Here is a 13230-nt window from a genome sequence, read left to right on the forward strand (position 1 = left end):
TTATTCCTTTCAATAATTTCTTATATATTCAGCATGTACACTGAAATATAGATTAAGGTTAAAAATAATTTTGAGCCTGAAGTTCTTTTTCTCAATAATAGATTTTTTATATAGTTATAGATAATTCCTTTAGTTCTTATCTTGTACTATTCTACTTAACCCCATTGGTCCGTGCGTATCCACAAGTGACCTTTTGTAGCTATTTTGCTCTTCACAATGAATGTATTTAGATATACTTTGATCTTGGGTATGTGGCATTACTTTCACAGTATATTGCTATGAAAATTTTCATGGAGACGGTCGTGTTTTACAGGGTACCCCTGAAAGTGGAGCAGGCAAACAACGCTCGTGATGCCTTGGCAAAGACAGTCTATAGCCACCTTTTTGATCATGTGGTAAACAGAGTAAATCAGTGTTTTCCTTTTGAAACATCATCCTATTTTATTGGAGTCCTAGATATTGCTGGTTTTGGTAAGTATGGTTTTATTTGTGAGTTTGTAGTTAACTGTTAGGTATTTTTTCATTCAGTTTTATCACACATTTATAACTAGAAAACAACTTTTCCTTTTGTAATACCTTTTACTTGATGTATTTTCAGTTATATGTCCTTACCTACATTTCATGATTTAAATAGGAAGTTGATGCTTTAAAAAAAAATGAGGAAAGACTCATGGATTTTGGTTACCCTATTGCTAAAATTAAAATATGTTGATAGAAACCACTATGCAGTGAGTCATCAATAGGTTTTTGGAGACTGTGACTTTAAGTGAAAAGATGTATAATGAAACCAATTTTACCTTAGGGTAATTGATATTAATAATAAGAGTTAAGTTGCTAGGGATATTTCTGGTCACAAAAACCTCACCAAACTTCTAAGTAAAGACCCCAAACACTTCTAATATTAAACATTGAAATAAATATGAGCGATATATACGTATAAGAAAGATGAATAAAAATAAGAGGATACTTTTCTAAACCACGTATTACACATGAGGGGTGCGAATGGCCAGAGACTATCCTGGTACTCAGGATGGGAGGTGGGAACCCACCCCAGAGAGGACATCCATCCATCACTGGGCACCTCATGCACCCACCCACCCACACATGTACTCAATGTAGACATGCCAGGTAACCTAATGTACACAGCTCTGGGATGTGGGAAGAAACCAAAGTATTCAGAAAAACCCACGTAGACATGGGTTAAATGTGCAGACTCCACACAGATATTAGCCCTGACTGGGAATTAATTTTTTTCTCATCAGTGTTATAACAAAATAATGTTATGTACCCCAGTTGAGTGGCTCAGTTGTTCTTAAGTTATGTTAAAAGTTATGTTACATTTTTATATCTTTTCCTACTGGAGTGTCAGCCTCTGCCCCAAAAGGTTGTGGGTTCAATCCCCTTCAGGGCACATGTGTAGGTTGTGGGTTTGATCCCCGGTTAGGGTGTGTACAAGAGTCAACTAATTGATGTTTCTCTTTCACATTGATGTTTCTCTTTCTCTCTCTCTCCCCCTCTTACTTTTTTAAAAATCAATAAACATATCCTCAGGTGAGGATTAAAAAAATAATGTTATTTAAGAATCTACTATAGTTAGGAGATAGATATTTCTGTACTCTTACATGAATGTAGCTGAATAAAGCTAAAATCTTGAGTGCTACTAATAAAGAGAATTAAGTCATTAAAACCATTGAATATAGTATAGAGGTACAACTTGACCTCGCTTATAGGCCAAACTCATTACTATGTGCAAAAATTCATCATTAGTGTTAATTATCGACAGATATCTACTTCCAGTTAGTGTCCACTGAATGATTAAGATATCAAGATAAATATTTGAGATTGACTGCAGGGCTCTGCAACCAGAAATGGAATGAGTCTCTGCCATCCGAGTGCTACTTTATCCTGAACGGAAGTGTTGTAAAAATGTCAAAGTAAATCTGACTTGTTAAATCGGGCTTTATCACTGTGGATGTTCCTTCTGGCTGTGTATGAGTGCTCTTTTTCTCCTCTGTAGTATGTTCCCCTTTGCCAAAGGGAGACCTGAATGTTTACATTCAGAGATTTGCTTTAATGTGATATTTATTTTAAAATATAATAAATCATTGCCTTTTGTTCAAAGATAGAGAAACACTTATCACTGACTTAAGATTTCATGACCTTCAGACATTTCTTTCCTGGTCTGTTTCCAGTTTTAGTATAACATACACGGTACATAGAATCATACATTTTATGGCTGCAGGGATCTTAGAGATAATGGTGCAGTACTGTTCCTTAGTTTTAGAAATGAGTTGGTATCCATAACTTTTTATAACCAATTTTACTGATTATACAGGAAAAAAGTGTAAGACACTTGCTATTTTAAGTCATTTTCTTTAATTAATTTAGATTAACACCTGTTCTTTATATTAAAAGTTATGTTACATTTTTATATCTTCTATTACATGACATTTATCTCATCTCGACAAACACCTTTTTGTCAAGCAAGGTCTTTTTAATACTTCATTTTAATGCCTACCAAAATTTAAGCCTTGAGACAACAACATTTGGAGAGTATAGAACAATTATATGTATTTCTTTTACCTAATCTTAAGCATCGATACAATAAAATTTTACCCTAAGATAAATTTATTAATATGAAGCTAATCTGATGATGACTGTTGGTCCTGGTTTTATGTTTTCAGAGTACTTTGAACATAACAGTTTTGAACAATTTTGCATCAACTATTGCAATGAAAAACTTCAACAGTTTTTCAACGAAAGGATTCTGAAGGAGGTAATTACCATTAAAATTTAAATTTAAGAACTGCATTAATCTGTTTTAAATTTCAAGGAGCAGAGACATGCTAAAGTTACCCTGATGGTTGGGGTGCAATGTAAGGTGGCCCAGGGAACCAGAGATGCCCAGCATAGGTCCACCAGCTTAGCCTTTGACAGGCACCTCAGAAGTGTTACTGGTACAGTTGAAGCTTAGGGACCCAATAAAAACCCTTAATAGGCACCTCTTATAAGTGAGCATCTGCTTCTTATTGGTGACACTTACTAGGCTTGACATTCTCTGTTTCTTGTTCTGTGTCTGTTGTTTTTACTCCTGCCACTGCCAATCAACTTTCTACTCTTGTCCCTGACGGCAGCATCTCCCACCCTTCCTCTATGTCACCTGCTTCTGCCCGTCCTACATGCTTGCCCTCTGTGTGTGTGTGGCGGAAAACCTCCTGCTCAGGGGATTCGGTGGGGCCATTGCCCTGGGGTGCCTCTGGGCAGTGACTTCGTGTGGTGCTGCCTGTGCACCGCCTCTGGTCCTATAAGGAACTTCCTTGTAGTACATAACTGTGGACAGGGCTGACTCACAATCTCGAGTCTAGGAAAGTTACTTTATCATTGTTCAGAGTACAGCATGGGTAAAGGTAGCTTTGATCAGTTGATTTGTGATAAGGCTCACCATTTTCCCCCTTGTATTTGAATTCTCCGTTGTTTTCCTACCAATACCCTTGACTTTCCTTCCCTGAGCTTTTTGTGATAAGTTTTATCAAATAGAGGTAATAAAGTTAGACAACTCAGAGGTAATCTAGTCCAGCCACTTGTTTTACAGATGAAGAAATTAATTCCCAGAGCAGTCCAGTGACTTCTGCAGGTTGAACTCCCCTTCCTGGCTGCTGGCCCACAACACTGTATTCTCATCCTATTAGCACTGCTGTTTTCTAGGTTCTGTTCTCCACTGTCTCTGGACTTGAAATGTGAAATACTTGCTTTTCTGTTTCCATTCCACTCATCTTTTTCTTCATTTTTATTATGTTTTGTCTTTATGGGTTTCCTAGCACTTTTCACCTTTTGTATATACTATGGTTAAACCAATTCTAGCATGAATAAACAGGTAAAACAAGTATTTACCAGTTAAGATAGTTTCTCTTAAAAGGTTTTATGTTCTTCCATTACTATGTGAAGTCTTACCTATGTGCTTTTCACTTAGTATGTCCTATTCTTCCTTTTCTTGCTTCCTCATTTACTGTGACGTGAGGCTGCTTTGTGCTGCAATGGGATGACTGAGTGGTTATGACAGAGAAAGTGTGGCCCACAGATGGATATATTTACTGTCTGGCCCTTTACAGAAAAAATGTGCTGACCCCTTGTTTATTCTACTGATAGATTTGACTTTAAAATCACTCAAAATATTTCAAAGCCCTGGTCTTTCCTTGGCTTTGAGTGTTTATACACAGATATCTGTGTTGTGCATAGCTGTTCCCCATATCTGCAGGAGGGAACATGTAAATCACATGTTTTGTTAGCTGTTTAATTTTTGATTTCACATTGCTTTCGGGGCAAGAATTTTGCTCCCTGAGGTTTTGTAAAACTCCCCAGTCCCAAAACAGAGTGTATGAGCCTTTGTACCCTGAGTAATCAAATACATGTTATGATCAGAAATGGTACAAAACAAAGAATCCATTTTCCATCACATGGTATTTCCGTGCCCATGATTACGATTGTTTCATTTTTAGGAGCAAGAACTCTATCAGAAAGAAGGGTTAGGTGTTAATGAAGTACATTACGTGGATAATCAGGACTGTATAGGTATGTATTTTTTTCACCCCACTTTGGGAAATCTGGAAGATACAGTGAAAGTTTGTACTAGTAATTTTTCTGTGCTATGTAACTGATATTACTGGTTAAAAAAACTTACTGTAACTGTGATATTCGATGGGGGTTTTGCTTCTCTACTATTGCTGTGAAGTTATTTTTCCTACCAAGGTATCAAATTCAGATATGTTGAAAAGTTTTTCTGAAGTTTCTTTTATTTACTGTGGTGAATATTTTATATATTTAAAAAAAAATTTCTATGAGTTGATATTCATTATTATACTAGTTTCGAGTAGAATGTTTTCTTTCTCAAATGGTTAACATGTGAGTAATTGCTTAAGCAGTGAAGGGATTTATTATTTCACGAGAAGGTTCATAGTTTAGCCAGGATCCAGGTGAGGTTTGACTGGGTCTGGCTCTGCTGTTCTGTAGATGTCATTTCTATTTTCCGCGTGTCGGCAGCATCCTCTGGCTGGTTGCACGTGGGCTTCACGAGTTCCATGTGTTACATCCAGACAACACTGTGAGCAAGAGAACGGGGTCTCGGTTTTTCTTGTCTGTATTTATCAGTAAAGAAACCTTTCTTTTTCACTACCCAGCTAGTGCTCAGTCTTCCTTACTCTCCCACCCCATCTCTAAAATGAATTGTAAGCCTTGTTTGTAACCTAATATATATACTTATGGCAGCCTTGCAGGTAGCCTAGCTTAGACTAACTTTTATTTAGAGTTTATACCTTTGTTTAGATGAACCTGTAAACCTCCTTAGATCACCCCGAGTGCTGTAAGGTTTGTTTAACCATATCCTTTAATTTGCTAAGTGTAACAGAAGTGCTGACACTTACTAGTTTAATTTTCTTCCATACCCATGCCACCCCTGACACTGGCGATTGCCAGAACTGCTTCTTCAGGGATAAGCCCAGGTGTTGACCCGGCTCAAATTGCCTGAGACTGGTGGAAGCAGCCTGGAGAAGTCTACACTGACCTCTTCATGAAATGTGCTCATTGTACCCTCATTATAATACTAAAATCTCCTCCCAGCGGCAGAAATTTTCTGTGGTGTTTGAACATCAGATACATGTATGGGCATGACTGGGCATACACAGGAATCCCCACCTATACATAAGATGGTGAAGCTCACCTTGATGTTTATGCATGATTTTCCTGAATGAAGCCAAATCCAATCCTTTGTTCAGCATGTGCCCCTTTGGGAAGTGACCCCCCCCCCATGTTCTTGCCTGCTGCCTTTCAATAAAATACATTCCTTCTCATAAAATCTAAGCAGAGTTATCTTTTGGCTGACAACTACTGTGTAATTGGGCCTGGTTCATTCCAGTAACAGTTTTAAAAACCCATTTTGACAATTGAGTCATTAACTCATGTGCTAGATTTGGACAAGATAGTATTATGATTCTCTATAGTAGTATAACTTTCAAAGCACTTTCACATCCCACTTGCTCCACTCAACATTCCCTTTGTGGAACATACACTTTCTCAGATCTCTGCACCTTTGATTGTGTGGTTTGCTGTCCTGGTTGGGCCTCCTCCCTTTTAGCCCACTTCCACATTCTCTACATCTATCAAAATATTCAAATTTACAGCTTAGTTCAGCATGCCCCCCCTTCACCACCACTAATTACCCCAAAAGCATAATTTTCTGACCAAGGCAGTTAGAATCTTGATTTCTTTTTATATTTTCTGTAATTTTTAGACGTGTCTTGTTTAACAGTTTTTTAAGCAGTTTACACTTTAAAGTTATTTTGGACAAGCAGGAAATTTAAACAACATCATTAATGATTAGTAAATTGCTTACATGTCTTTAAAATGTTTTAATCTTACCATATTTTAATTTTTTGGAAATAGATTTAGTTGAAGCAAAGCTAGTGGGAATACTAGATATTTTGGATGAAGAAAATCGCCTTCCCCAGCCAAGTGATCAACACTTTACATCCGCAGTTCACCAGAAACACAAGGATCATTTCCGACTCACGGTGAGTTTGCCTTCCATAATTCAAACTCTGATGGGAAGAGAAGCCTTTAGACACAGGGACTAGATGTTAGATCATTGGAATCATAGCTTATGTAGAACTTAGAGCAGCTATAATTTATCCAGCACAGCATCTTCTATAGATGGACATTTAATTTATATCTATCTAACCAAGGCCGTTTTAGCTGGATGGAAAATGTATTTCACCTATCTAAAATGTACAGAAAGATTTACCTGCTGTTTTTATGTTCTCCCTTTTGAGCTAAGTGGCCATCAGTTGCTTTGTTTTGTATCATTTGACCTGTCCCATGGGTTAACACCCAGAGATACAAGCAACCTCTTGTCTGCACATTTGTAAGACTAGCAATGAAGTGTGTGGCTTAGGTCTGACTGGTGGAAGCAATACATACTAGCAATTAGCTAGTTCATTCTGATGCTCTTTCCTAAGGAGTTTTGAATGGAAAATATACTCAGAGAGGGTCATAAAAGTCAAAGCAATAGAATTAGCTAAAGGGAAAAACAGACACAGAGAGCCGTAGAAATAAATAAGAAGAACAGTTCTATTAGGACCAGAAGACCTGGTTTTCTGAGCTGCTTTTGAGTCATAGAGCTGTGTGTGAATCCTTGAGACAAAGAGCAGTAGGGCCATTCTCCATGAGGGTGGGCCATGTGGCTGTGGGTGTTTCCTGTGTTCACCTAATCTGTGTTCATCTCTACACTCAATGCCATCACCTGGGATAGTGCAGCACAACGCCTTGTGCAGAAAGAGCTGACTAGCACAAAGACCTATGGATGTGTAGCTGTCCTCCTTTATCCACAGTTCCAGTTACTCGCGGTCAACCTCAATCTGAAAATATTAAATGGAAAATACCAGAAGTAAATGATACACAAGTTTTAAAGTGAGTGCTGTTCTGAGTAGCAGGACAAAATCTGGCACTGCCCTGCTCCATCCTGCCTGGAACATCAATCATCTTCCCTTTATCCAGTGTATCCATTGTGTAGCCGTCTCCATGATCAGGTCCACTGTTGTGGTGTCACAGTGCTTGTGTCTGAGTGACCCCTATTTTACTTACTGATGGCCCCAAAGCACAAGAGTAGTTATGCTGGCAATTCATATATGCCAGAGAGAAGCCACAGAGTGCTTCCTTTCAGGTGAAAGTGCTAAATAAGGAAAGAAAAAAGTTATATGCTAAGGTTGCTAAGATCTACATTGAGAACAGATCGTCTATTCCTGAAATTGTGAAGAAGGAAAAAAATTCATGTTAATTTTGCTGGTGTGTGTCAAACTGCAAAAGTTACGGCCACATTGTGTTATAAGCACTTAGTTAAGATGGAAAAGGCATTAAATGTGTGGGTGGAGGACATGACAGAAAATGTGTTTTGATTGATGGCAGTGTGTTGTGCTGTAAAGCACTGAGCCTATAGGAATACTTTAGGAAGGGATCCCCTGGTCCAAGGGACCATATTCACGTAACTTTTATTATACTATACTGTTATAATTGTTCCATTTTACTATTAGTTATAGTTGTTAATCTCTTACTGTGGCTAGTTTATAAATTTAAACTTCATCGTAGGTATGTGTATATAGGGAAAAACATTGTATGTGTAAGGTTCGGTACTGTCCATGGTTTTAGGCATCATTTGGGTGTTTCGGAACATATTCCCTGCTGATAAAGGGGGGACTGCTGTAACTTCATCTGTGAAGATAGGTGCTCCTTCATCTTTTAGAGAAGGAAGAAAGGAAGGAAGGAAGGAGAAAAAGTTGCTTAGAGTTGCATATGATTCCCATATTGTTTATTGTTTTAAAAGTATAGCATAGCATAACAGTCATTGCTTTAATGGTTCCATGAGCTTAAGTGAATGTTGATGAGTATTCTTACATCATTAATTAAAATTAAGAATGTGTTTGATAAAAGATTGAATACATTTACTTGAGAAGCTGATGTAATTGAGATAACCTTATCTAGAGATTGGATTCTACAATCACCTCTTCCATTGACCCGAATTACTTCTGTATCCTTATGTGTTTCTTGTAATGCAGAGCTGATTTCTCTTGCTTTAGTGGAGATAGAAATAAAACAACATGTATCCTCAACAGAACTTTTGCTAAGGTTACAAATGTGTATTGAGTCCTATTCACTGCTCACTGGTTTTTGTTATGACCAGCCTATGGGTCCACAATTGCTTTTACCAAAAGTACTGATTGCTAGTCAACAAAACTGTGACAAGGGATTCAGAGATAGAACTCCAAGGACAGAAAATAAAAGCTTCAGGGATGGGCTTTGGCCACATTTCTCAAAAAAGAACAAGACAGTAAATTATAATTTGTGTAGGCCATTACTTTTGTTATATTTCTTTGGAAATAATAACCATTTACTGAACACTTAACAAGTACCAGGCACTCTTCTAAGGGTTTTACTTGAACTATTTTATTTAATTCTCCTCATAATTTTCTGAGGACAGATTCTGTTTTTATCTGCATGCCAGAGACGAGGTGTACACGGAGAGGCTAAGTGACCTGCCGTGTTCAGCATAGGGAGGCAGTGGTGGGTTTGAGGGTCAGGCCAGGCATTTTGACTCCGGGGTCCTCCCTCTCACTTGTGCTGGTGTATCACCTCACACACAGAAGAGGCTTTGTGGCCTGCTAGCTCCCCCACCCTGAAAAAGCCTGGTAAGATTCCAAAGTCTTAGCTTTTTCATCTTCAAATGACATCGTCTTTTTTTCTTTCTTTCTTTTTTTGTTTTAATTTTGCACCCTTCTTTTATTTACTTATTTATTTTTGTCTTTCTTAACCTTAGTTTATTTTCAGGGTCAGATGTGATTTATGTGCAGCATTTTGGAGGCTTTTAAAAATGATACAAATATGAGATACATAATTAGTACAATGCTAAAATGAAGTTTTCTTCATATAGGCTCAGGTGATTGGGTAAACATGTTAGGATGTTTGGTTTAAAACGGTGGGAGAGTCGCTGTGCTGATGTCACATATTTTTTTAGAGCAATGCTTCGCAACCTTGGCTGCACCTGGGAATCACCTGATACGAATCCATGGACTTTGGGAGGGAGAGAAGTTCTCCAGGTGGTTCTAAGTCAGCAGCCGAGGTCAAGAACGACTGCATAGGCAGAACCATAGACATAGGCAGGCAACTTTATAAAATGCCCACTATGTTTTTTTTGCACATGCTTCTAAATAGTGTGATTGTTTTTTTGTTTTTTGGGGGTTTTTTGGTCATAATCCTTTTTTCTTTCCTTAGAGATTATAAACATTTGCTAGAGTTTACTGCTACTTTAAGGTTTATTAGATATTTAAAAAGCAGTATAATTGTGTAAAGTGTGAACATTTCTTTTATAGCTTTAAGTACTTCACATCCCACAGATTTTCTAAAGAGAATTATATATTTTTGATAATTTAAAACTGATATATGTGTTGTTTTTTAGATTCCCAGAAAATCTAAGCTGGCAGTTCATAGGAACATCAGAGACGACGAAGGCTTCATTATCAGGCATTTCGCAGGAGCAGTGTGCTATGAAACAGTGAGTATAACTTATACCAGGAGAAAACCATTCGATGTTGAAGCTGTGCTGTACCATATGGTAACCTGTAGCCGCATCTGGCTATTTGAATTTAAATTACGAAAATAAAATTTAAAATGTATCCCTCAGGATATTGGCTCCACTTCGTGTGCTCAGTGTCCACATCGGCTGGTGGTGACTGTACTGTACAGTGCAGACACAGACCATTTCCGTCATTCCAGAAATTCTGCTGGGCAGCGCTTTGTTAAGGGATGTTATCACAAGATGGATCGAATTATTCCTGTTTGCTTCGTTTTTCAGACCCAGTTTGTGGAAAAAAATAATGATGCTTTACATATGTCTCTTGAATCCTTAATATGTGAATCCAGAGATAAGTTTATACGGGAATTATTTGAATCAGCCACAAACAACAACAAAGACACTAAACAGAAAGCAGGAAAACTTAGCTTCATCAGTGTGGGAAACAAGTTTAAGGTATTTGTGTTTAATATACTACTTGAAATATTTTTACTGCATTTAAAGTATATTGTTTAATATACTCTACAGTGAATAATGTAGGCACTATAAGAAATCTCATGAAGTTCAAGAGTAGACCCTGCATTGTTGATAATTTGCAGAAAAACATGAAATAAGTATAGTAATTGAACATACAGAAATTCTTGTAATTTTTATGAATGTCTTGTTTCTTGGTGCTTAACATATCTGATTGCTTCTCCTAATGTTCTTGCTTCTGCTTACTGTCTGGTTGACCTTCAAACCTTCTCTTTCCCATTTGTTTTCTGTTTCCTTCCTCATTCAGCAGTTTTGTTTTAGCTGGAGTAGTCCAGCTCGGGATGGCTAGAGAGGACTAGTTAACTGAGTTGAGAGAGGAAAAGCAGGCACAGCCAGGGGCTTCAGGTAAATGATCACCTTCATAGACTCTTATTTATAGTGTGGCTGCCAAAGAGGCCCTCAGGTTAATGATTCCGTTTGCAATTCATTTTCAGTGTGTTTTCTCTCACAGTGCATTTTGAATGTGCATATTACGCTAGAATTTGCAGCTTTTAAAAACTGTAAAAGATAAGTGCTCTGTGTGGCAAACCCTTCAAGTTGCTTAACATTAAAGAACATTTCCTTTGTTTTATTTATCTTGGACCAGGAATTTATTCTTTGCAGTCTGACAAGGAATCATCACATGATGTGTCTTAGAAGTGGAACATTACTGTGCTAATAGGTTCTAATTGTTGAATATTTAGCATAAAATAAAAGTTTAAAGACTAAAATAGTATTATCACAAGGAAGAAATAGAATTAATTTCTCTCACAAATTTCCAGAAAATATTTGTATTTACAAGAAAACTCTACATATGCTTTTCATTATGTTTATTTTAAAAATTAAAAATGAAGTAGTTCAAAGTGATATTTAACTGTCAGAATACGAACAGTGTTACTAACAGTGTAAGTCTCCAAAATCCCGTTTGGATTGAAATAGCCTCTAAATAACTAACTGGTTAAAGTCCTGTTTATAAAGCTAGATTTTTTTTTAATCGAAACATAAAAATGTAGGAGAAAGCTTATAATGTTTTCAAGTAACTGAGTAAAAAGTTTTAAAATTTATGTTATATTCATTAATTATGAGTTTCTAATTCTCTTGAGCAATATTTTTTCTCTTATTTGGACATTCTTAAATTTCTGAATAGGTATATAATAACACTAATTTAATGAAATGGATATCATTCATTAAGTATTTTCCTACTGTGATAGTAGGAATATAGTAGTGTTGCTGGTAAGAACATACCTGGAATTTTACACAGTGTAAATAAAAACAAAAGCATTCTTTAGATTAAAGTATTCTTTTCTGTGGGACTCGAAATGCCTTAAAATTACTTATTTGCAATAAGATATATTTTACGCATTAAACTGAGAGCTATAACTGAGTGACATCATTAATAACAAATTTTAAAGTATGTTTTTATGAGATACTTTGAAATGAAATACTAATAGTAATTCTTAATTTAAAATATAAGAGAATAACTCATTAGATTAAATTCAAGTTATGTGAGGCAATAAAAAACAAAACAGTCTAGCATTTGCAAAAATACTGCAGTTGTCCAGCATCTCTGACAACCAGAAGTTTTCCACTGAAAGGTGGCATTTTCAGGCTATTGAACATAACCCTTTTACTACTAGTGATACAGTAAAAGCAACCCTTTTTGATGGAAATCTCATTGTCATTATATACATGAATATTTTTATGCTTTAAAATAAAAATAAAATACAAGTAAAGCATGAGTTGTGTAAGGCTGTTTTCCCTTATGCCTAATGGTCCTTGACTGCTGGTCTTTGACTTTTCACATTTTTCCCTTTTTTCCTAGATGCTGTTAGTTATTTTTGCTGATTCTACTCTTCTGATTTACCCTATCTCCATTTTGTTTTGGAGAATACTGTGCTTAGTCTGTGGATTAAGAAGCATGGACTCTGTGATAGTTGTTTTCTTTCCAAATTAGTGGTTCTTACACTTGCTTTTCAGTTGTATGGTGGTCCAGATTGATTAAATCATAAGCCTGTGATGTCTGAAGTATACTGTAGTGTTACTGGCATGAGAATGAACTTTGGTGTTAGGCCCTATGTTGGAATCTTGGCTTTGCCATGACTAACCTCATGATCTTAGGCAAGTAATTTATCCCTCTGGGCCTTAGTGTTTTCACCTGTAAAGTGGGGCTAAGGCTATATTCTTAATTAGAATTTTTGCGTGGATTAAACATGATAATGCTCATGAAAAGCTTTGAGCAGTGATTGACTCAGAAAGCATTCAGTAAACTATACTTATTAATATTATTGCTAAATATAGCTGTGATTGATTCAATACATTAATTTAAGAAATGTCTTAATTTATCTTTTGTAAGCAATATAATAAACACCTTAGCATAAAATCAATATAAGAATTTTATATAATTAATTTACTTTGCAGAGAAGTATAGCAAATATATGAATTAAATTAGTACTGAATGAGAGAAATTATAACACTCAACAGGAAATTATTAAAAACAGGAAAGCATAGTAACTTGTAGTGTTCATTGTCAATTTATTTTGGAGAAAACTATCCAAGCTTTTAAAATTAATTGAGGTATGAAATGTTTTAAAATAGTAAGGAGGGTT

The 13230-nt window shown here is 36.3% G+C and overlaps 1 protein-coding gene across 10 annotated transcripts in view; it reads left to right on the plus strand.

The window, feature by feature from the left end:
• The window catches only part of MYO6 (myosin VI), a 156655-nt gene that overhangs the window by 101744 nt on the left and 41681 nt on the right, over nucleotides 1–13230 (plus strand). For all 10 annotated transcript variants that reach the window (XM_053913988.2, XM_053913989.2, XM_053913990.2 and 7 more), the window contains 6 exons: nucleotides 314–471; nucleotides 2685–2776; nucleotides 4497–4569; nucleotides 6436–6563; nucleotides 9998–10093; nucleotides 10394–10567. In XM_053913988.2, coding sequence (XP_053769963.1) covers nucleotides 314–471; nucleotides 2685–2776; nucleotides 4497–4569; nucleotides 6436–6563; nucleotides 9998–10093; nucleotides 10394–10567 — 721 coding nt within the window. The remainder of the gene's footprint in view (nucleotides 1–313; nucleotides 472–2684; nucleotides 2777–4496; nucleotides 4570–6435; nucleotides 6564–9997; nucleotides 10094–10393; nucleotides 10568–13230) is intronic.

The sequence above is a fragment of the Desmodus rotundus genome, chromosome 11, assembly GCF_022682495.2.
Source record: "Desmodus rotundus isolate HL8 chromosome 11, HLdesRot8A.1, whole genome shotgun sequence".
Taxonomy (NCBI): domain Eukaryota; kingdom Metazoa; phylum Chordata; class Mammalia; order Chiroptera; family Phyllostomidae; genus Desmodus; species Desmodus rotundus.